The sequence below is a fragment of the Coregonus clupeaformis genome, chromosome 28, assembly GCF_020615455.1.
Source record: "Coregonus clupeaformis isolate EN_2021a chromosome 28, ASM2061545v1, whole genome shotgun sequence".
Classification (NCBI taxonomy): domain Eukaryota; kingdom Metazoa; phylum Chordata; class Actinopteri; order Salmoniformes; family Salmonidae; genus Coregonus; species Coregonus clupeaformis.
Genome location: NC_059219.1, coordinates 2,958,449 through 2,983,960, shown reverse-complemented (window position 1 = coordinate 2,983,960; position 25,512 = coordinate 2,958,449). Strand labels below are relative to the sequence as shown.

General features: G+C 43.8%; 1 protein-coding gene across 12 annotated transcripts in view; it reads left to right on the top strand.

The window, feature by feature from the left end:
• The window catches only part of LOC121543645 (pleckstrin homology domain-containing family A member 5), a 154,702-nt gene that overhangs the window by 91,452 nt on the left and 37,738 nt on the right, over positions 1–25,512 (top strand). For 11 of the 12 annotated variants that reach the window (XM_041853678.1, XM_045208478.1, XM_041853677.1 and 8 more), the window contains exons 5-11: positions 3,685–3,873; positions 7,652–7,793; positions 11,159–11,263; positions 13,079–13,151; positions 15,220–15,320; positions 16,959–17,074; positions 18,908–20,008. In XM_041853678.1, coding sequence (XP_041709612.1) covers positions 3,685–3,873; positions 7,652–7,793; positions 11,159–11,263; positions 13,079–13,151; positions 15,220–15,320; positions 16,959–17,074; positions 18,908–20,008 — 1,827 coding nt within the window. The remainder of the gene's footprint in view (positions 1–3,684; positions 3,874–7,651; positions 7,794–11,158; positions 11,264–13,078; positions 13,152–15,219; positions 15,321–16,958; positions 17,075–18,907; positions 20,009–25,512) is intronic. The other variant, XM_045208475.1, reaches the window with a different exon arrangement.

The following is a 25,512-nucleotide window of genomic DNA, read 5'->3' as shown; positions in this document are numbered from 1 at the left end:
TAGGATTTTTAATGAATTTATTTGCAAATTATGGTGTAAAATAAGTATTTGGTCAATAACAAAAAGTTTCTCAATACTTTGTTATATACCCTTTGTTGGCAATGACACAGGTCAAACGTTTTCTGTAAGTCTTCACAAGGTTTTCTCACACACTGTTGCTGGTATTTTGGTCCATTCCTCCATGCAGATCTCCTCTAGAGCATTGATGTTTTGGGGCTGTCGCTGGGCAACACGGACTTTCAACTCCCTCCAAAGATTTTCTATGGGGTTGAGATCTGGAGACTGGCTAGGCTACCCAGGACCCTGAAATGTTTCGCCGTAAGCCACTCCTTCATTGCCCGGGCGGTGTGTTGGGGATCATTGTCATGCTGAAAGACCCAGCCACATTTAATCTTCAATGCCCCTTGCTGATGGAAGGAGGTTTTCACTCAAAAATCTCACGCATACATGGCCCCATTCATTCCTTTCCTTTACACGATCAGTCGTCCTGGTCCCTTTGCAGAAAAACAGCCCCAAAGCATGATGTTTCCACCCCCATGCTTCACAGTAGGTTGGTGTTTCTTTGATTGCAACTCAGCATTCTTTGTCCTCCAAACACGACGAGTTGAGTTTTTACCGAAAGATTCCATTTTGGTTTCATCTGACCATATGACATTCTCCCAATCCTCTTCTGGATCATCCAAATGCACTCTAGCAAACTTCAGACGGGCTCTGGACATGTACTGGCTTAAGCAGGGGGACACATGCTTGGCACTGCAGGATTTGAGTCCCTGGCGGGCGTAGTGTGTTACTGATGGTAGGCTTTGTTACTTTGGTCCCAGCTCTCTGCAGGTCATTCACTAGGTCCCCCCGTGTGGTTCTGGGATTTTTGCTCACCGTTCTTGTGATCATTTTGACCCCACGGGGTGAGATCTTATGCGTGGAGCCCCAGATCGAGGGAGAGTTATCAGTGGTCTTGTATGTCTTCCATTTCCTAATAATTGCTCCCCACAGTTGATTTCTTCAAACCAAGCTGCTTACCTATTGAGATTCAGTCTTCCCAGCCTGGTGCAGGTCTACAATTTTGTTTCTGGTGTCCTTTGACAGCTCTTTGGTCTTGGCCATAGTGGAGTTTGGAGTGTGACTGTTTGAGGTTGTGGACAGGTGTCTTTTATACTGATAACAAGTTCAAACAGGTGCCATTAATACAGGTAACGAGTGGAGGACAGAGGAGCCTCTTAAAGAAGAAGTTACAGGTCTGTGAGAGCCAGAAATCTTGCTTGTTTGTAGGTGACCAAATACTTATTTTCCACCATAATTTGCAAATAAATTCATTAAAAATCCTACAATGTGATTTTCTGGATTTTTTTTTCTCAATTTGTCTGTCATAGTTATCGTTACTATGATGAAAATTACAGGCCTCTCTCATCTTTTTAAGTGGGAGAACTTGCACAATTGGTGGCTGACTAAATACTTTTTTTCCCCACTGTACTTGAATGGTGTATCAATACACCCATTCTCTACAAAGATACAGGCATCCTTCCTAACTCAGTTGCCGGAGAGGAAGGAAACCGCTCAGGGATTTCACCATGAGACCAATGTTAACTTTAAAACAGTTACAGATTATAATGGCTGTGATAGGAGAAAACTGAGGATGGATGAACAACATTGTAGTTGCGCCACAATACTAACATAATTGACAGAGTGAAAAGAAGGAAACCTGTACAGAATACAAATATTCCAAAACATGCATCCTGTTTGCAACAAGGCACTAAAGTAATACTGCAAAAAATGTGGCAAAGCAATTAACTTTTTAACCTGAATACGAAGTGTTATGTTTTGGGCAAATCCATATTTACAAGCATTGTGGTGGCTGCATCATGTTTTGGGTATGCTTGTAATCGTTAAGGACTGGGGAGTTTTTCAGAATAAAAAAGAAACGGAATGGAGCTAAGCACAGGCAACACCCTAACAAATCTGGTTCCGTCTGCGTTCCACCAGCCACTGGGACATTAATTCACCTTTCAGCAAGACAATAACCTAAAACACAGGGCCAAATCTACACTGAAGATGCTTACCAAGAAGACAATGAATGTTCCTGAGTGGCCAAGTTACAGTTTTGACTTAAATCTACTTGAATATCTATGGCCAGACCAGAAAATGGTTGTCTAGCAGTGATCATAAACTAATTTGACAGAGCATGACGAATTTTGATAAGAATAATGGACAAATGTTGCACAATCCAATAGTGGAAAGAGACTTAAAACTTACCCAGAAAGACACACAGCTGTAATCGCTGCCAAAGGTGCTTCTACAAAGTATTGACTCGGGGGGTGAATGCTTATGTAAATTATCTATTTCTGTATTTCATTTTCAATAAATTAGCAAACATTTCTGATAACAATTGTATTTATATTTTATTCTGGCTCTAAATGTGGAATAAGTCAAGGGGTATGAAAACTTTCTGAAGGCACGGTACATTCTTCTACACTCCTCTTTTCACTCTCTACTTCCTGGTTCTCTTTCTTCCCTATCGTCTTTCTTTCTCTCTCTTCCCTCTTCTCTGCCCTATTTTTTTCTCGTGCTCCATCCCTGTCCATCATCCTCTCTTCCTTCCCTCCCTCTTCTTTCTCCCCTATCTTCCCCCTCTGAAAAATATGCATTCATTCACAGAGAATGTTTACCGTTGCCACATTTGAATGCTAGACCAAACTGCAGTTAGGTTTGAGGGGAGGAAGGGGCTGGACAGCAATCAGCTAGTTTTACTCTGTAGGGAAACTGATATTGATATCATAGCACATATGCTGCATGCTAAAGGAAGATGGCAGCCTGGGTTGCTATTAAACTGATGATGGTGTTGCCATCAGAGCTGTTGATATGAAACCTGTCTGGCTTCAAGACAAAATGAGAAAGGACCACTGAATTTGGTGCTAGGTGGGAGTCAGCTTTCTGATGTGCAATTCTCCTGAATACTAGATTTGATAACCTCATGGGCCACGCTCACTATGTGTTAACTGTAAGTGGCGTTGGATAAAAGCATCTGCAAAATTACCATATTATGATTATATATTTTAACGCTGCCTGGCATCCAACTGTGAGCAAGCAAGGGAAGAAGCCCTAAAGCTAGGGCTACGCAGGGGGCGTCCTTCAATGGCACAGGAAGAGAGAGACTGGTGGTAGGAAGTAGGCAAGGAGAAGGGACTGTCCTCCCAACAAACCCATACCCTTAATTACAGTACAGAGCTGCCAGTAGCCTAGAGGGGGACAGTCAATTAGCGCTAGGTAATGGGCTTATGTGAGATAAACCACAATGGTCCTCTGTAGCACAGTTGGTAGAGCACAGTGCTTGTAACACCAGGATAGTGGGTTAAATTCCCGGGACCACCCGTACATAAAACAAATTATGTACGCGTGACTGTAAGTTGCTTTGGATAAAAGTGTCTGCTAAATGGCATATATGAATGCAATTGTAATGTTCTCTTCACAATGGATATTCAGTGAAAAGCATCTACAGTACAGTCTGGCCTAAACACAACCCTGAAGACTACAATTATAATTTCATTAAAGTTTGATGTGATTGTTTATTTGTTAAATGTCATGATTACAGATAATTAGTTTATCATATGTTTGATATTTTCAGGTTATATCGTTTGATATTATTATTTAATTCAGTTCAATTTGTTTCCTTCCCTTTTTGTTTTCTAGCGTGACTTCTGCAAAGCTTGTCCACCCCGTTACAGATCCTCTTACGGTCAACCCTGTTACAGCCAACCCTGTTACAGCCAACCCTGTTACAGCCAACCCTGTTACAGACCCGGTCACCCCGGTTACAGACCCGGTCACCCCGGTTACAGACCCGGTTACAGACCCGGTTACAGACCCTGTATCAAACAGGTAATATAGTATACATTGCTGTGGGCTGGATGGATGCTTTGCTCTAACTTGATATTAAGCGTAAGCCTCTTCATCTGTCTTTCTGTGGAGAACCCCAGCTAATTCATCTCTCTGGAAGTCCTGCCTATATCTCTGTCTCATTAAGTCCGTCCTACTACTAACTGTAGGCTGTGCGTGCTGTGTGTTGGATTGCCTGATATCCTGCTATGCATTGCTAATGCTAAGACTTGCAAGATTTATTTGTGCCATACGATTTGTCTTCAAGCATACTTAATAGAAAAATGTACCTTAGCTCCCATCACGAAACGACTATATCTTGTGTGTGTGTGTGAGCGCAACGTGTAAAATAAATGTCTCCAAGCCTGAATCAAATTATATAATTGTTCCTCTCAACGGGCTCTACCATTACCTCTCAGATAATGATATCCTCACTGTTCACAGACTGACAGTCACTAGTTATTTAGCTAAACAGACCCTGCATAGACAGACCGCAGACCTGAGTTCAAATAGTATTTGTTTTCATTCAAATACTAAATCATTGATTGAGCTTGCTTGGCACAATGGAATTGTCACAGAGGTGCAAAACTCTGTCCATTTGATTCTCCAGACAGAAACTAGTATTTGAAAGAAAACCAATACTATTTGAACCCAGGTATTTCGGACAGTAACAAACTGCTCCAGTATCTCACAACACAACCACGTCACAACTACAATGCAGCTTTAAGAAATGCTTCTTGTGGTTCACTTCTAAGGCATGTTCTGTAACCTCCATCTTGCTTTTCTTCTCTCATCCTCCCTGCTGACACACTAACACACACACGGTCCATTGATCATGAGGAAGAGACGGTGTGATCTGTGATGATCTGGGAGCCTGGCTGGGTGGGTCGACAGGGCTTCTCAGAAAGGTCATACGCCGGTTTACTGCTAGGGATCTCTACTGGCAGAGGTAACCGAGAGGAGAGAAGAAGAGATGGAGAGGGTGTGGGAGGGAGAAGGAGAGGAAGGTGGAGCCATACAGACAGCGAGAGAGAGAGATAATGGGAGAAAGACATGGGAGAGATAGAGGGAGGAAAAAGAGAACAAACAGATCTATGGAAAGGGAAAAAGAGAGAGAAAAGTGACAGAAAAAGAGTGATAGCCGATTGTAAGAGTGTATGATCTAAGCATGATTTGAATGAGTCACTCTTCAATTCTATTGATGTTGTCACCAGGACTGATGGCATCCACTCATACAGGAGTCAGTTGCCCCGCAATTCACAGACCTATTCACTGGGCCTGTCTCTGACGCACGTGGAAATGCTTGAAAGCCTTGATTGGAGACAAGTGTTGGAGTTGGAGACTTTCCAAGCTCAGCTGAGAAGAGTGTAATGTAATATCTGTTAATATCCCTCATTCCCTCATTCTCTCTGAAATGATTGAATTAACTCATGATAATCCATGTGGCTTGGAAGGTCACGCACGGTTCACCAGCTCACAGTAACATAATTTGACAAGCATTTAGGAAATACCCCGGGCATGCGTTGTATAAAGGAATTTAAAGCCACAATCGAGGTTAATCCAGTGAAATGGGCTGTGAAGATAATGATCCACTTTGAAGATAATGACGTCTATATATCTATCTAGCACTTCACTATAAATTGGTTTTTAATGTTGATATACACTGAGTGTATATCTTTCTATGACAGACTGACCAGGTGAATCCAGGTGAAAGCTATGATCCCTTATTGGTGTCACTTGTTAAATCCACTTCAATCAGTGTAGATGAAGGGGAGGAGACAGGTTAAAGAAGTGTTTTTAAGCCTTGAGACAATTTAGACATGGATTGTGTATGTGTGCCATTCAGAGCGTGAATGGGCAAGACAAAATATTTAAGTGCCTTTGAACGGGGTATGGTAGTAGGTGCCAGGTGCATCGGTTTGAGTGTGTCAAGAACTGCAACGCTGCTGGGTTTTTCACACTCAACAGTTTCCCGTGTGTATCAAGAATGGTCCACCACCCAAAGGACATCCAGCCAACTTGACACAACTGTGCAGAGCATTGGAGTCATCCCTGTGGAACGCTTTCAACACCTTGTAGATTCATTGCCCTGACGAATTGGGGCTGTTCTGAGGGCAAAAGGGGGTGCAACTCAGCATTAGGAAGGTGTTCGTAATGTTTTGTACATTCAGTGTATTTTTAAGTATGTATGTATCATTGTGTGTAATTGAACAGCAGTCATTGCTATCCTATTTGTGGCCTTTGTTTTTTTAACACTAAGTTGAACTGATGTGTATCTGTGAAGTAACAATGCCCCTACGTTCACATGTCTATGTCACATTGACATACCTGTCATAACAATCCTGTTATAACCTCCTGTCCTGTCTGACCAGTCCTGCAATGTCCCTGCACGCAAGCATAATATACATGATCCAATCATATCACAGGCTCAGTGATGGACATACAGGCTGACCTGTTTATATGGAGGGTTGGAGAGGGGAGGAAAGAAGAGAGGAGAGGTGAAGATTACAGTAGAGGAGAGGAATGGGGTAACCGAAATTGTAGGATCATATTTGTCATACTGCATGGAATGATAGCTGGCAGGAGAGGAGAGGGGAGAAGACGGTGGAGTAGATTTTCATACCGTATCTGTTACCAGAGCTGAAATCAGCAGTGTACCCTCACGTACAAGGTGTTTGTTCCTGTGAGGTGGTGACCTAAAACCCAGCTTTATTATCTCTGACAGACCGATACAGATATTCTCTCTACCCCCCCTCCACGCTCCAGATTCTGTCATTTCCCCACACAGTCACATCAGCACTCCCCTGGAACCACAGAATTTAGGCCACTGCTCAGAGACAATACTGATCTGAATACAACTCTAGATGTATCAACTCTGCAAATAGGAAGATTAATAGGTGAGTTTAGCTTACTTTTTGCTACCGTTGTTATAAGCGTTAAATCCTTTATGGTGCTGGGTAGTTTAGCCTGGGGGACCTTGAACTTTCCTGCATTTGGTATTGTCCTTCCACTAGACTGGGACATACACGTTGAGGCCGTTCAGTTTGTCAGGCAAAGTTGTCAGGCGATTTAAAGTTGTCCGACTTGGAGGAATATATCAGCGGTGACACAGTGAGTAATTGGTTTGATTTATGGGGCCTGCCTCTCCTCTTTTCGCCTCCTCTCTCTCGCTCTCTCTAAGGGCAGGGTTTGGCTCTAACAGAGATGGGCTCTCATTGTGGTTGGAGTTTAAACTGCCGAACCGATAGAGCTATACAGGCTTGGCCGTTAGGCAGCTCATTCGCAGAGCAATCAGTGTCACACACACATACACACAGCTGCACCGCTTCGCCTCTTAACCCGCCCATTAATCCGACAGATTGAAGTTGAGTCCCAGCCTCATTTGTGTAGTCTTCTGGTTGTTTTTCTCATTTCCTCCTGCATTTCTCTCTCTCTCTCTCTCTCTCTCTCTCTCTCTCTCTCTCTCTCTCTCTCTCTCTCTCTCTCTCTCTCTCTCTCTCTCTCTCTCTCTCTCTCTCTCTCTCTCTCTCTCTCTCTCTCTCTCTCTCTCTCTCTCTCTCTCTCTCTCTCTCTCTCTCTCTCTCTCTCTCTCTCTCTCTCTCTCTCTCTCTCTCTCTCTCTCTCTCTCTCTCTCTCTCTCTCTCTCTCTCTCTCTCTCTCTCTCTCTCTCTCTCTCTCTCTCTCTCTCTCTCACATTCTAACTCGCTCTCCTCTATCAACTCCCCCCCTTCTCTCTCTCTCTCTCTCTCTCTCTCTCTCTCTCTCACACATATATATCCAGGCCTAAGGCTCCAGAGCAGGCTCCATCAGAGGAGAGTGACGGAGTGAAGAAGGAGCGCCCGATGAGCACCATGAGCGAGGCGTCTAACTACACAGGAGGGTCAGACTACAGCACCTACCCTGGCAGCAGCCCTGCCACTCGGGTGAGAGCTCCATGTCGGCCTGTACACCCAACCCCAAATAGACCACTAGACCCATGCCCTAAGCACTAGTATAGATCTGAGAGGATTAGAAGTTGGTGGTTCCTAAAGAGCACATGGATGCCACCATATTGGATGTTATGCAATTATGGTGCATTTACAAGGACAGGGTTGGATTAATGTACTGTATCAAGAGTGACTTGGCTAATAGGGGCCTGTGAGAGGCGAGATAGAGGTCCGAGTTCTGGGATGTTAAGAGGAGTCTTGTGGATCTCTCCCATTTTCTCCATTAGTTCAATGTTGTGAGAACTGTATTAGTCCACAGAGAGAATCAGAACAGGGACTCTACATTAGATAATATGTGCTGGATTATCCCAGCCCTATCACAGAGAGTTACAATTCTAGAATGGTCACCAAGAGATTTTATTGTACAGCGTGTCAGTTTATAAATGCTTAATAGACCAGTGAATGAATATGCACGCTTTGATCAAATGAAAAGCATGCTTTCATGAATTATTTATGTTTTACTTCTGCTTACACTGACCAAAAGTATAGCGTGGTGGCCTGTATTTATTAATGAGCTGTAATTATTGATGAGTTACCATAGAGCCCCACAGTGGAGGTGTCATAATACCCAGAAAATTTAGCGGTCAAACAGGAAATGGTTCCAATAATTTTTCCACCATTCATTTTTCCCCATCGGGGATTTTAGAAACACTTAAAATAAGGGCTGTGTTTCGTGTAGGCTTACCCTGGCGTGACGTTTTGATAACCATGTAAATCTCTCTCGGACAAGGTGATTTTTATCAATATATTCGCCTGGATTAACCCCCCAACTACAAATACCATGATGATCTGGATTGGAACCATTACCCTGTTTGACTGCTAGGTTTTATGGGGATTATGACACACTGTGGAACTCTATTGTGGGTCCAGTTTACTCTAGCACTATGCTCTGCTGCTGTAGGGATGGATAGAAGGTTCTAGCATGCTGTAAATTAGTCTCTCTCTTGCTCTCTCTCTTTCTCTCGCTCTCTCTCTTTCTCTCGCTCTCTCTTTCTCTCTCTCTCTGTGTATCTGTCTCTCTCTGTATCTGTCTCTCTCTCTCTCCCTCTCTCAGTAAAGATGTTCTTGTAGAATGGGATAGTTTAATGAGGTGAATACTGTACCTCTTCCTTCTGTTGCTTTTTATCTTTATTTGTTTATTAACACCAAAGAGCCAAATGCATGTTAACCGTCTTCACCTATATTTACTGACGGAGGAGGATATTTTGAATGAATTTGTAACTCCTCCTCTAATTATGCATCTTCAGAAATATATTTGTATACAGTACCAGTCAAAAGTTTGGACACACCTACTCATTCAAGGGTTTTTCTTTATTTTTATTATTTTTTACATTGTAGAATAGTAGTGAAGACATCAAACCTATGAAATAACACATATGGAATCATGTAGTAACCAAAAAAGTGTTAAACAAATCCAAATATATTTTATATTTGAGATTCTTCAAATAGCCACCCTTTGCCTTGATGACAGCTTTGCACACTCTTGGCATTCTCTCAACCAGCTTCATGCGTTAGTCACCTGGAGTGCATTGCAATTAACATGTGTGCCTTCTTAAAATATAATTTGTGGAATTTATTTAAACAACATCTCAATTGGGATTAGGTCTGGAATTTGACTAAACCATTACAACCCTTCAAATGTGTTGCTTTTTAACCCTTTTCATGTAGACTTGATTGTGTGTTTTGGATCATTGTCTTGCTGCATGACCCAGCTGCGCTTCAGCTTCAGTTCACAGACGGATGGCCTGACATTCTCCTGTAGAATTCTCTGATACAGAGCTGAATTCATGGTTCCTTCTATTAAGGCAAGTCTTCCAGGTCCTGAGGCAGCAAAGCATTCCCAAACCATCACACTACCACCACCATGCTTGACCGTTGGTATGAGGTTCTTACTGTGGAATGCAGTGTTTGGTTTTCGCCAGACGTAATGGGACCCATTACAGAAGCACAGCTGGGTCATGCAGCAAGACAATGATCCAAAACACACAAACAGGGCTACATAAAAATGGTTAAAAAGAAACTAATTAGAAGTTTTGGAACGGCCTAGTCAAAGTCCTGACCTAATCCCTATTGAGATGTTGCAGCAGGACTTGAAACAAGCAGTTCATGCTTGAAAACCCACAAATGTCTCTGAGTTAAAGATGTTCTGCATGCAAGAGTGGGCCAAAATTCCTCCACAGCGATTTGAGAGACTGATCAACAACTACAGGAAGCATTTGCTTGCAGTCATTGCAGCTGAGGTGGCACAACCAGTTATTAAGTGTAAGGGGGCAATTACTTTTTCACATAGGGGAATTGGGTGTTGCATAAATTTGTTATTTGTAAACTCTAGTTCCCTTTATCTAATATTAGGTTTTGGTTGAAGTGTGTAAGCATGAGTATTAAGGCTACCCCTTGTCACAGATCTCTTAAGTAGGCTTAGACGGTATCCAGATTGTCATACCTTCATACCTACCTTGTCCCATACCGGTATAATCGGTAATACCGGCACTGGACACAAGGGCCGCTATTTTCAAACCCCACTGGGCCTCAGTAATCCGGAGGTTAGCAATGCTTACAAGTAAATGTAAAGCCCCATAGAGAATGCTAACTAAATGCTAATGAGTGCATTGCGAAAATGTTATACACTCTCTGACCTAAACTACTTGTAGTACAGACATCCCTGCTCATAAAGTTATACAAGTAACTCAGAAATACTACTCACAGTTTGCTGCACGCACAAGGAGGGGATTCTCTGCTGTTACCAAGTGAAGCTTGATTTTGGAAGAAGCTAACCATTTATCTAGATAGCTAACTAGCTACTAAATTAGCAAATCAAATGGACAACTGCAGAGCATTAGCACATTTTTGACAGTTAACTTATTTGTTATAAGATATCTAGCTGGCAAACATTTAGTTATGAATTACATACTGTAACTAGATCACCTGCCACGTGCTGCACAACAGTGAGTGACTCAAGGCTCCGGTCTCTTGACTGGGAACTACTATGTGACTGGGAACTACTGGTAAGCTTCATAATGAAAAATGATGTGAAATGAAGAACGCGGTTTTCTTTATCTCCTAATCATTTACTAATGTATTGTGCAAGTTGACTGCAGGTATTTACTTAAAAAGGATGAAAATGTATGCACTCACTTAACTGTAAGTCGCTCTGGATATGAGTGTCTGCTAAATGGCTAAACTGTAAATGTAAGATCTGATAACATTCAGTATCAAAAATGAAGAAAATCAGAAAGAGGGCAAATACTTTTTCACGGCATTTACATACAGTATACTGACGATTTGTCCATTTACATTTTCAGCCTTCGAGGTCTTCCAAAAAGGTCCATAACTTCGGCAAGAGGTCCAACTCTATTAAGAGGAACCCCAATGCCCCGGCGGTCAAGAGCAACTGGCTTTACAAACAGGTATTGGAAAGTTGTACATCGTTTGTATTTCCCAGTATAGAAGAACTTGACTAAATTACTTCTTCATTGCAATTTACTCTCAAAATGGTCTACAGAATAGCAGAACCTGAGCAAATCAAATGGCTAATTGCAGTATGTATGGCGATGAGTGGGTGTGGGTGTGCAGCCTACACAGCCTTCCGCAGCGGGTTGTTGAGAGAGTCTGTGTGACTAGCCACCTGCACATGCACACACACGTGTACACACACAAACACGCACACAGACACTCAAAGGGAACTCGACAAACTCATAGGGGTTTAATTACAGCTGCAATAATGGACACATGCAGATCTCTTCAGCAGCAGCGGTCAGCTGTGTAGCATCACACACACACACACACACGTCTGTTATGTTATCCAGTTATCTATCTAACAGGGACATCCTCATTCACATTCAGAAAGAGACACATTCACTTTGAATCTGTATTCCCAGACAGTGAATTTAAATCAGATTGGTTTTGGGGAGAGTTTGACCTCATCTCTTGTTATCTGGCAATTGTATTCAATCTAAATGTTGATGCATCATTTTGTCATTCTCATTTAAATAGCCTGAGTCCTTTGTTTTAGTTATTTCTGATAAGGTGGCCTGGTCCCTCAAGCAAAGTGACAATCATCCTTGATTGGATGTACATTTCTCTCCTTTCTTTCTCTCTCTATCTCTATCTCTCGATTAATCAGGTCACTTTACAGACTAGCTCGACCAACCTTGTGGTGGCTGAGCTATTTTGCTCATTATTTTTTGACTCGTACAGTGCAACTTTAGCATTTCCTCTCACTCCCCAAGCTCTGGCTGTGGGTCAATTTGTCAATGTGTCTTAAGATCCCCTAGCACCCACCCACCCACACACTCATTCACTCACTCATTAAGAACAATCAACATTAGCATCACTCAGTTTCCAACTAGAGTTGAACTGTTGTCAATAACCTTTCTCCTATATCCTTCCCTCTCTACAATGCTGAATTCCCCTTTAAAAGCTGCATTGATTCTCTCTCGAAAGACTTGCCTTTTCTCCTTCTCAAACCTGACAACCAAAGCCTTCTCTTAAAGGATAAATATTTTATTTAAGATGGCAAGGCTTTTCTTTTATGCCTTTGTACTCCTAATCATGCATCAAAAGAAGCTGACTATGAAGAAAATAAAAACAACAAAACAATTATTTATGTTATGAATAAAAAGAAAGGTGACGTTGGAAGAGAAGCCATTATTGTTACAGAGAAAAGTATGGAGCACATTATCTAGAGAGTAAAGCTGACTAAAGCATGCACACACACACACACACACACACACACACACACACACACACACACACACACACACACACACACAGCTATAAAAACAGAAAGGGGAAACTTGTCTGGGAGTTATTAAGAGATAAAGAGGGCCAATTTGCTTCAGTGGGAGGAGATAGCTGTGGTTAATTAAACCGTCTGGGATCAGAGGGAGTGTGTACGTAGCTTCCTGAACTCCGTGACAGTCTTGGGGTTGGCCACTCAGATCCGGAGGGACAGCAGGATTTTGTTCTACCCTAGCTCTACTTACGCACCTAATTCAACCAATCAAGGTAGGTCTAGATGAAAAGCAAGGGCAGCCTATAGGGATCCAGGACCAGGATTGAGGAACACTGCTCTATGCACTAGATCTGATAGCAAATACTTGAATAGATGTAAGCAATATGGCAATTGTCAAAAGTCTCACCTAGCTTATCAGAGGGCAAGGAAGAGCTACTACCAAATATTTTGATCTGACTGATGTCTCCTATCTTCTGTTTCCCTGTAGGACAGCACAGGGATGAAGCTATGGAAGAAGAGGTGGTTTGTGCTGTCTGACATGTGCCTGTTTTACTACAGAGGTGAGACACATACACACACACACACTCAAAACACAACACACGGTCAAAGTTTGAGTATAGGACATCCACCAGGTGCATGATAGCTAGCAGTAAAGTGCAAACGTATTTGCTGCAGACGTAGACATACCCCAATTCTCCCAGGTTCCAGAGAGTTTCATTTCCATAAATTGTTCAATTAAACGGTCCCGGAGTGCAATCAGCTAGCTCTTTCATGACATGCCCAGAGGGGAAGTTTCCTGTTTATTGCAAACCAAGAGACGAGAGAAGAGTTCTTAAGAGTGTTGAAGTGCTATGCTTTCTGATAACAACATCTATCTCTCTCTCACTCTCTTATCTTCTTCACTCACTTCATTTTAAGTTAAGTGCTGTCTGTCAATGAGTTTTCAGAGGTAAGGTTTTGACTAGGAATTGTGTCTATCTGAAGGCAGGAATGAAAGAGGGTGTTGGGGGAATGTGAATGACCCTGTCCGATTGACTGATGGTTCTGATCTGGTCAGGAGCTCTGTCGCCACATAATGATCAAATCAAATCATATCAACACATCAGTTAAAGGTTAAGGTCACCTTGCTTCTTCTTTGTAGAATCTAGTGAAAACCCCATTCAAATAAAATCTTGTTGTTCACATGCGCCGAATACAGCAGGTGTAGTAGACTTGATAGTGCAATGCTTACTTACGAGCCCATTCCCAACAGTGCAGTTAATAAGTAAGACAATATTTGCTAAATAAAAAGGAAATAGTAACAATAATGAGGCTATATAGAGTCAATGTGCAGGGGTACGAGGTAGGTCATTGAGGTAATACAGTATGTACATGTGGGTAGAGGAGCTGCTTTCAGAAGAAGAAGGAAGTGCTGCTTTCAGAAGAAGGAGGTGCTGCGTTCTCATTTCATCTTCTCTGTCTCTCCCTCTCCCCTCAGTTAATAATGCAGCAGCAGTAGAGGGAGATAGGCAGACGCAGGGATGGAGTGCTGCAGGGAATTCTGCTGTACTTGCCTGTTTAAAGTAAACCCTGAAGCTGGGTTTGGGCTCTGTTGGTTTTGCTGCAGTCATGCTGCACTCTACAGATGGTGTGTTACAACACACTGTAGGCATTAAACAACCCAGCTATACGTAATGCTCTGAGTGTCACGACTTCGGCCGAGGCTGCCTCCCCACCTTGTTCGGGCAAGCTTCGGCGTTCGTCGTCACCGGAGTACTAACCACTGCCGCCCCAATCATCATCACAATTGTCTTGTCTCGTTATCACACACACCTGGTTCTAATCCCCTAATTAGTCTGTGTATAAGTGTTCCCTCTGCCCCCTTGTCCTTGTGGGTGATTGTTTATTGTGAAGGTTAGTGAAGCTCGGTGGAGCTCGTGTATTTTGTTCGACGGGAGTATTTTCCTGTGTGCCTTGTGTTTTCCAGTGCACCTGTTTTGTTTCCTGGAGTGTTTTTGACGCAGTTCTGCGTAAACCTGTATTTTGCGGATGAAAGCCTGTTATTCTGTGATTTACCCTCCAGCGCCTGACTCCTTCAACACCACCTCATCACACTGAGCAGTAGAGGGATTGATTCCATCGTTGTTTACGCGTCTGTCTTTGATGCAGTAGTATCGCTGTTGAATGCTATCACACCCAAGTTAGTGTGTTTGTTTACCAGGTTGCACTGTTAGGTTTCAATTTGACTGCGAAATGATAGATGATTGGCAAAGCGGCCCGAGGAGAAACGGTTTTGTTCTTCCTACTGTGTAACATGCTCTAAGCCTGGGATTTGGTGGTTCTTAGTGAAGAAAGAAAGTGAACGTCCCGCCATGCTCTACCCTCCCTGCCATGCTTTGATAAACTCCAGCTTAAATGATCCTATCTGAGACGGTTAGCACACCCAGACCAAAGATCAAGGTGCCTACGAAGTTCTGACACATTTTGTGTCCAATACATCCTGTGTCCACTGTCCTGTTATAATGCTGATAGTTCCCCTCCTCTGATCTCTCCCGACTTTCCCCCACCAGATGGACCATAATGTACTATTCCAAAGCCTGTATCAACATTATAAACCATATCTGACTATTCTTCTTCTCTGTCCTGTAGATGAGAAGGAGGAGGGCATCCTGGGTAGTATCCTGCTGCCCAGCTTCCACATCTCCATGCTGTCTGTCGACGACCACATCAGCAGGAAATACGCCTTCAAGGTCAGTACTGTACACACACAGTCCTATAAAGGACGCCGCACGTGGACGTCCTAGGTGGTTGCAATGCGGAGCCCGAAAAATAACTTGGGGAAAAATGTTTAGGGGGGTACTTGTTTCCGAAAATCCTGTTACTGAAGGCAAGTCTATAATCCTTAACTCCTTGTCCGTCGGATTGTATAATGTGTGGATATCTGTATAGAAAGTGTCTGAACCTAACTTTTCTCCAAACCGGCACCTATAACCCAACTGTGACAGTAGTAGGCTATGCGGAAGCTCGTCTTTCCACTATCTACCACAGCAGAGTTATTGCTTTTGTAGTCAGTTATTGTAGTGCCATGTATCAACAGCCATTGTCAGACAATTCAGTAGGGATAGGAAGCTATGATGTACTTCGATTGGTCTCCCCGCCCACTCCGCTTCTCTCTCTTTCCTTCCATTGAATTGGAATGGCTTCCGATGTTTCACCGCGCTATGCTGCTTTCTAGTGTAAACACACACACTTCTCTTCGCTTTTGGTCTTTCCTTTCAGAGAATGTCTGAAAATGCTTTTGAATATGGAGAGCTCTTTATGCGTAGATCCGTGATAAAGTCAAATTATTTTCTAGTCTCGGTAGGCAATAGGAGCAAGATGGACAGAGAGAAAAGAAGAAGAGAAGATACTGAAAGACAGACACAATGCTATATCCACCTTCTGAGCATGTTAGCCTCACATACCCTTTCACACAAGTCATCACTGTAAGCACTGATTCACTCCTACACATTGACACCATCTATAACACAGTAACAAACCCGTCCGTTCGCTACTCCCACACATCCCCTACTATCTGTCCTCTCCTCTGCTGTGTGTCAGGGTGCGTCCCAAATGGCACCCTATTCCCTATATAGTACACCGGCCCTGGTCGAAAGTAGTGCACTATACAGGGAATAGGGTGCCAATTGGGACACAGCCTTAGTGCCAGTTCTCTGCCTCTGCAGCAGGAAACAAGAGTAGTACTCAGCTTGGAGTGTCTCCCTGTCGCTCATATTTATGGTCCCAAGCCCTAGCATAGGTAATTAAAGTTAGCTACACAGCCTAAAGTTAGCTACACATTCACGCTCAGACACACAGGCGCGTGTGCACACACACACACCTCTTCCAAAGAAGGTGATGTAAACACTCCCTGCAGTCTTGCCAAGGTCACCCACTTACCTCCCTCACACTCCTCTGTCTTACAAACTCTCTCTCTCTCTCTCTCTCTCTCTCTCTCTCTCTCTCTCTCTCTCTCTCTCTCTCTCTCTCTCTCTCTCTCTCTCTCTCTTTCCGCTCTCTCTCTGTGTCTCTCTCTGTGTCTCTCTCTCTCTCTCTCTCTCTCTCTCTCTCTCTCTCTCTCTCTCTCTCTCTCTCTCTCTGTCTCTGTCTCTGTCTCCCTCTCCCTCTCTCTCTCCCTCTCCCTCTCCCTCTCCCTCTCCCTCTCCCTCTCCCTCTCCCTCTCTCTCTCTCTCTCTCTCTCCCTCTCCCTCTCCCTCTCCCTCTCCCTCTCCCTCTCCCTCTCCCTCTCCCTCTCCCTCTCTCTCTCTCTCTCTCTCTCTCTCTCTCTCTCTCTCTCTCTCTCTCTCTCTCTCTCTCTCTCTCTCTCTCTCTCTCTCTCTCCCTGCTAGGCGACCCACTCCAACATGAGGACCTACTACTTCTGCACAGACACGGCCAAAGACATGGAGTCCTGGATGAAAGTGATGACGGATGCAGCCCTGGTCCACATAGAGCCAATCAGGAGGTGGGCAGACCCAGAGAGAACCGCCCACAAACCCAAATCCCTTCTATAGTAACCAGATTTGATTGCTTGACCTATGGCATTTAAGCTACCAACTGAACCATGTAATCTACCAACAGTGATTGCATTTATTTTGTAAGCAAACTGACAGCCGTGAGTGACTGCAGTATTTCTTGCAGAAGGCGAGAAATCGCATCAATTTAAAAGACAATTACCAGATGTTGTGTTGAAGATGCATAGCTGGGAACAAGAAGCTATAGCTTTAGGGTTATACAGCACAGCAATGGTATCCATCCTCACTGCCTCCAGTCAAACGTACTGTTATGATGAGTTTCTAGGGTATCAAGTGATTAAGAATGTAAGGATGTACTTAGACACTTTTGCTGGAGTTCATATTAGTATTTAATATGGTACCATGGTTAGTTATAACAGACGAAGGACATAGCCCTGCCTCTGCCATCTTCCAACTCCAGAACAAAGAGATCCCTCAGCTTATATACACTCTGTTACATCTGGTAAACCTCCATGGGCACTCCCTTTCTTTGATGTTATTACTCTTTACCCCCAAGTCATATATCCTGTCCATCAATAATTTCTAAGATCAACCTCAGTAATCTCCTTTGACATAAGGAATGCAGCCTCTGTGGCACCAAACCACGTATCTACTAACTCTCCCCTGGTCCACACAACACTATGCAATGACATCATTACACTTACTTTCTTTCTTCTGTTGATGTGGCACATCAGAGGCAACAAAATCAAAGCCTTAGTTCTTCTTGCTTCTGCACTTCACACTCGATACAACAAAATACCTTTAGTGCTGTTGGTAATTGCAGTGTTTTAGCCGCAAGCTGTTTGTGAAGGCTTAGCGACATTCAGCGGCATTCAGTGATTTATACTCTGGAGAGACTCAGATAGACAGTAACACAGACTCTTCACAGTCCTGTAAGCACAGCACACCAGCAGTCCTAGCTTCATCGTGGTGTGATGCAGGCCGTGTGTGGAGGTATGTCTGTATGTCTGCACAAGTTACTTCAGCACTGCTCTCATCTTAAAAGGATGCCGTGTGGCACAAGCACACACTCAGGCCACTGCATGCTTTAATTACACAGAACTACTGTGTCTGTGAACTCCAGAGCCAAAGTCTGGCAATAGAAATTGGACATACTGCCATTACTGTACCTTTACCTCACTGAGAAATACTAGGAAAACCCCAGGTAGAAATACATAGAAGTACTTGAGCATTAGATTAGCAGTCGTCCGAAGTGGCTGTCACTGTGACTTGTCCCTGAGTGCAGTAGGCGGTAAAGGACTGTGGCTAGCCTAGAATTGAGCTATTTCCCCCTGGATTAACAGACCTGTTAATGGCCTTTCTGTAACAGCAGTGGATGGCTGCTCAGTCAAAGTAGCCATGTCTCACTGTGCCCTCAGAGTGCTGTGGGCGGACAGTGATGTTTTAAAAACGTCTCACTTCTCGTTCTCTTCTCCTCTCTGGTCCCCCGAGGCAGGCAGGCAGACAGTCAGGCAGGTTGGAGGAGAGGAGAGGTAGCAGTAGAGCCCAAAGCCTGACACCCACACAGCAGGAGTCCATTGTTAGAATGTGAAGATATGTTTTGCTGTGAACCTGCCTGGTAATGGCTTATTGGTGACATTGTTCTTTATCTTCATCTTTTGATAATTCTTCTGTATTTTTTTCCTTTCTCTTACCGTTTCCAATCCCTCTCTCGCGCTCTCCCTCCTTTTCTCTCATCCATCACTCTCTCTCCCTCACTTCTCTCTCTCTCCATCCTTCTTCTCTCTCTCCCTCCTCTCTCTCTCTCTCTCACTCTCTCCCAGACTGGAGAAGTTGAAGGTGGACCGCGGCGGTCCCCAGGAGGTGAACAATATCCTGAACCACAACCGGGTGCTGACTCGACCGGAGATCCAGAACAACGAGAGGAACCGTGAGCCGCGCCAGCCCTCCCTCACCCGCAGCATGGACCGCACGGACGGGGACAGGAAACACAAAGACACCGAAAAACACAACACCCTCCAGAGAGAGAGGGAACGCTACACCCTGCAGAAAGACGGAGAGAGATACTCCCTTCAGAAAGACGGGGTGAGCTACACGCTACAGAGAGACGGAGAGAGATACCTGTTGCAGAAAGACGGAGAGAGGTACGCCCTGCAAAAAGACGGGGAGCGGTATTCCTTGCAGAAAGATGGAGGTGAACGATATGCTTTGCAGAAAGATGTTCAGATGGAGAAATACGCACCTCAGAAAGATGGGGAGAAGTACTTGGTACAGAAAGATGGAGAGAGATATGCACTGCAAAAAGAAGGAGAGAGATACACCCTCCAGAAAGATGGACAGAAATACAACCTCCAGAAAGGGGTAGAGAGACAGACGTCTATGACTGAGAAAGATCGGTCAGATCGTTATGGGACCCTTGATGAAAGACAGAAGTATAAAACCCTACGGGAAGGGAGTAAGTGTGGTACCCTGAGAGATGGAGATAAGTATGGGACACTCGATAAGTATGGTACCCTTAGGGAAGTGGATAAGTATGGAACCCTCTGTGAAGGGAACAAGTATGGATTCCAGAGGGATGGCAGTGCTGAGAGGCCTCTGACTAAGATCAACAGCATCAAGCTCCAACCAGCACAGGCAGCAGCCATCGCAGCAGCAGTTACAGCCTCCCGCCAAGGCCAGGCCTCCCAGCACATGGCCTCACCACAGATCAACGGCTCTGGGGAGCGGGCTGGAGACCACAGCCCAGGGGAGGTGGTAGTTACCCTGGGGAGAGGATCAGGAAAGGCCCAGGACCCGCCTCAGAACCAGACCCAGATCCAGCAGGCCCAGGAGCCAGAGAGGGGTCTGACCAGAACCAACTCCATTAAGCAGCTGGAGAACTGGGTTAGGACCCAGAGGACACAAGAGGATGACGATACCAGGAGGTAAAGGGGTGTGTGTGTGTCTGTCTGTCTACGTGCGCGCGTGTTTTGGGGTGGTGTGTGTGTGTTGGGGTTGGTTGTGTTTCTGTCTGTGTGTCTACCTTTATTGGTCTGTACGTACCCATGTCTCTCTGAAATCTGTTAATGTTCTCTCAGATAGTGCAAACTCATTGTCAAAGCAAACCACCTCGGTGTGTATGCAGTGCACTCTGTCAGTGAGTCAGCCAGCCATCTAGAGTTTAGGTTGTCTCTCTAACAGCACCGGACGGCCAGAGACATAGAAATAAAAAAACATCCATATCTCCCAGACCTCTTTATCTTGACCATACCCCTCTCTCCTTCCTTCCTTCCTTCCTTCCTTCCTTCCTTCCTTCCTTCCTTCCTTCCTTCCTTCCTTCCTTCCTTCCTTCCTTCCTTCCTTCCTTCCTTCCTTCCTTCCTTCCTTCCTTCCTTCCTTCCTTCCTTCCTTCCTTCCTTCCTCTCTCTCTCGCCTCTTTCACTGCCTCTCTCTCTCGCCTCTTTCACTGCCTCTCTCTCTCGCCTCTTTCACTGTCTCTCTCTCTCGCCTCTTTCACTGTCTCTCTCTCTCTCGCCTCTTTCACTGTCTCTCTCTCTCGCCTCTTTCCCTGTCTCTGCTCAGTGCTCTAGCATCCCTGGCCTGGGGTTACCCGCGAGAGCTAAAAGCTTTTCATGTCACCGATGTATGTCGCTGTCAGGGATCATACACTCATTTTGCTGGGCTTGTTTGAGAACAGGAGCGAGGGAATGTTTGCTCCCTGTCTCTTCACTCTCCTCCTCTCCTCCTCCCATTCCTTTAGATGAATAAGTTATGGACCTGTGTCCCTGTTACAAGTAGAGCACTGCTCAGTGCTCCTACTGCATCATCATCAGTCCTCTATAACAGCCGAGGGAATAGGAGGGAAACTTCCTGCTGACATGTTTTCGGTGCGTCTCAAATGGCACCCTATTCCCTATGTAGTGCACTCCTTTTGACAAGGGCCAATAGGGTTCTGGTCAAAAGTAGTGCTCTACATAGGGAATAGGGTGCCATTTGGGATGCTTTCTTTATCAGGGTGTAAATACTGATTCCCTCTCTGTGTTATTCCAACAATCAGGGTGTTCTCTCGTATCCAATTCCCTTTGACGGAGAAAGTGTGTGCATAGCCATAGCAGCACGAAGCAAACGCTCGGTCCCAAGCCTCTATTTGAACTGTGGGCTCAGGGTGAGATATTAAAACGGTTGTACTGTGTGGAATATAGATCAATGAAATCCATATGCATTGCACCTAGTACAGGACTTTATTATTATGTATTTGAAGATGGCTGTCCAGTAAAGGTACTGGCTATAGCTCACTAGGCTCTACTGATGACCGTATGTGCCTTTGTTTGTAGAACATTAGCTATGGATGTAAACGTTATGCCCCTGTGCTTGTATGACATTGGCTATTGGCTGTGTTTGAGGTTCTGCCCTCTTTACCACTGAACTCTCTCTGTCCCTACTCTGGCTGTGAATTTACTGTACTAGGCCAATATTAGGAGGCCAGACATTCAGCCTGCAGCCTCTACTATAGCCTAGTCTCAGAGCCAGCGAGAATACAGATTAGAGCCAGCGCCCTACTTTCCCTTTTCCCTCCCCATTAAACTGCATTTGTTTACGGCAATTAATCCTCTGAAAAGAGGAAGGACTCAGAGGAACTGATGCTAAACAGCACAAACAAAGGATTGGTTCAATTGAGCCCCCTGTTCTCTTAATGTCCCCTGTCTCTTTAAGCTTACTGTTGTAATGGCAAATTAACTCTTACCATGCAGTTGTAGTAGGCCTATATACTGTCAGACTATGTCTCATCCTCAAGAGGATATGCTTTTATTTATCGTATACAGGCTAGGTTCTGGATACGATTTTGAGACTTCATAAAGGCCGTTGGTGTCTTTGTCTGATACTTAGTCTTGTTAATAAGCACAGAGTCCCTCCACTGACATGTACAGTGACTTATTAGCTAGACAGTACTGTACCTTCGGCGAATCAGTGACTCATATTAACACTAGTAGCCAATCACATCTTACTGTAATGAGGTCATGACCTATCCATGCTCCTCCTCTCCTGATAAAGACCTGAGTCTGTCTGTGATATGGTAATGACCCAGCCATTCATTGTGTCTCCTAGGTATATAAAGGAAAGGTAAAGTTAAAGTTGGGACTTATTAGCATAATGCTTTAATTAGATAAACACACAGGTATTTAGCGGTGGCAGGTAGTCTAGCGGTTAAGAGCATTGGGCCAGTAACCGAAAGGTCGATGGTTCGATTCCCTGAGCCGACTAGGTGAAAAATCCGTCGATGTGCCCTTGAGCAGAGCACTTAACCCTAATTGGTCCTGTAAGTCACTTTGGATAAGAGCGTCTGCTAAATGACTAAAATGTAAATGTAGGTAATTCATATTCTCAACCGGCGGGTAGAGCATGTTTTGCATACCGACCCAAATTTAGCATGCCGGTCCAAAAATCTACAAAAATGTTAAGAATCGCCGGTTCACATTTTGTTATGCTCATAGTACATTATTTCTACCTACCGAAAATACCAAATATTTTGTGACAACAGTGTCGAACTATATGTAACTGTGTTGACAGTCATTGATCTACAAGTAATTTTGCAAGCCGAACAACCCCCAGGCAAAATCAGTAGCCTAGTCAAACTGCGCACTGTGCCCAACTTTGCGCGCTGACCAACGCGAGGTAGACGGCCTGTTCCTGATCTTGCACATCTGTGCGCCACCTTCAGCAAGCAAATGCTAAAATGGCTTGCTTGATATTAGGCTTTATTAGTTCAGTGACAACCTATGTAATTTGCTAGTTTATTGTTATTTATTCGCTGTTGAAAATGGTGTAAAAGTAAACCGGAAACACAACTCATCTGGCTATACCTGCTGAACGGGGCTTACAATAGATTTTATTTTGATTGTTCAGGTTCACTATCGGCAATAGTTTTAAACAATCAGTGTATATGGTCATTTTAGATATACAGGGTGAAGTTGATCATAACGAGGACAGCAATCACTTTTGCGAGGCGCAAACCCTAAACCCCCTAGAAATAGCATTTGACCAAAATGCACTTCATGGCCGTAGAGAGAGGAGAAGAGAAAATCACCCTGTAAAACTTCCAAATGGTCAAAAGCATTCGATTTTGAGATGGTAATGAAATCTCAAATTGTGCTATATACAGTGGGGGAAAAAAGTATTTAGTCAGCCACCAATTGTGCAAGTTCTCCCACTTAAAAAGATGAGAGAGGCCTGTAATTTTCATCATAGGTACACGTCAACTATGACAGACAAAATGAGAAAAATAAATCCAGAAAATCACATTGTAGGATTTTTAATGAATTTATTTGCAAATTATGGTGGAAAATAAGTATTTGGTCAATAACAAAAGTTTCTCAATACTTTGTTATATACCCTTTGTTGGCAATGACACAGGTCAAACGTTTTCTGTAAGTCTTCACAAGGTTTTCACACACTGTTGCTGATATATTTTGGAACATTCCTCCATGCAGATCTCCTTTAGAGCAGTGATGTTTTGGGGCTGCCTTTCCAAATCATGTCCAATCAATTGGTTTTACAACAGGTGGACTCCAATCAAGTTGTAGACACATCTCAAGGATGATCAATGGAAACAGTATGCACCTTAGCTCAATTTCGAGTCTCATAGCAAAGGGTCTGAATACTTATGTAAATAAGGTATTTCTGTTGTTTTTTAAAATAAATTTGCAAACATTTCTAAAAACCTGTTTTCACTTTGTCATTATGGAGTATTGTGTGTCCATTTTACATTTACATTTTACATTTTAGTCATTTAGCAGACGCTCTTATCCAGAGTGACTTACAGGAGCAATTAGGGTTAAGTGCCTTGCTTAAGGGCACATCGACAGATTTTTCACCTAGTCGGCTCGGGAATTAGAACCAGCGACCTTTCGGTTACTGCCACAACGCTCTTACCCATTAAGCTACCTGCTTAGTGGGTGTAGATTGATGATACATTTTTATTTATTTAATCCTTTTTAGAATAAGGCTGTAACGTAACAATGTGGAAAAAGGGAAGGGATCTGAATAGGTATCAAATTGCCTTGAAAGGGAAAGATGCACATCCCTATTGATTGGTGAACTCCACCAGCCCTCCTGCAAAAATTAACATAATTTGTAAAAAGTAAGTAAAAGTATGGTGGATGAAATATTTTTTTAATTCTAAATACAGTGGGGGAAAAAAGTATTTAGTCAGCCACCAATTGTGCAAGTTCTCCCACTTAAAAAGATGAGAGAGGCCTGTAATTTTCATCACAGGTACACGTCAACTATGACAGACAAAATGAGAGAGAAAAAAATCCAGAAAATCACATTGTAGGATTTTTAATGAATTTATTTGCAAATTATGGTGGAAAATAAGTATTTGGTCAATAACAAAAGTTTCTCAATACTTTGTTATATACCCTTTGTTGGCAATGACAAAGGTCAAACGTTTTCTGTAAGTCTTCACAAGGTTTTCACACACTGTTGCTGGTATTTTGGCCCATTCCTCCATGCAGATCTCCTCTAGAGCAGTGATGTTTTGGGGCTGTCGCTGGGCAACACGGACTTTCAACTCCCTCCAAAGATTTTCTATGGGGTTGAGATCTGGAGACTGGCTAGGCCACTCCAGGACGTTAAAATGCTTCTTACGAAGCCACTCCTTCGTTGCCCGGGCAGTGTGTTTGGGATCATTGTCATGCTGAAAGACCCAGCCACGTTTCATCTTCAATGCCCTTGCTGATGGAAGGAGGTTTTCACTCAAAATCTTACGATACATGGCCCCATTCATTCTTTCCTTTACACGGATCAGTCGTCCTGGTCCCTTTGCAGAAAAACAGCCCCAAAGCATGATGTTTCCACCCCCATGCTTCACAGTAGGTATGGTGTTCTTTGGATGCAACTCAGCATTCTTTTGTCCTCCAAACACGACGAGTTGAGTTTTTACCAAAAAAGTTCTATTTTGGTTTCATCTGACCATATGACATTCTCCCAATCCTCTTCTGGATCATCCAAATGCACTCTAGCAAACTTCAGACGGGCCTGGACATGTACTGGCTTAAGCAGGGGGACACGTCTGGCACTGCAGGATTTGAGTCCCTGGCGGCGTAGTGTGTTACTGATGGTAGGCTTTGTTACTTTGGTCCCAGCTCTCTGCAGGTCATTCACTAGGTCCCCCGTGTGGTTCTGGGATTTTTGCTCACCGTTCTTGTGATCATTTTGACCCCACGGGGTGAGATCTTGCGTGGAGCCCCAGATCGAGGGAGATTATCAGTGGTCTTGTATGTCTTCCATTTCCTAATAATTGCTCCCACAGTTGATTTCTTCAAACCAAGCTGCTTACCTATTGAGATTCAGTCTTCCCAGCCTGGTGCAGGTCTACAATTTTGTTTCTGGTGTCCTTTGACAGCTCTTTGGTCTTGGCCATAGTGGAGTTTGGAGTGTGACTGTTTGA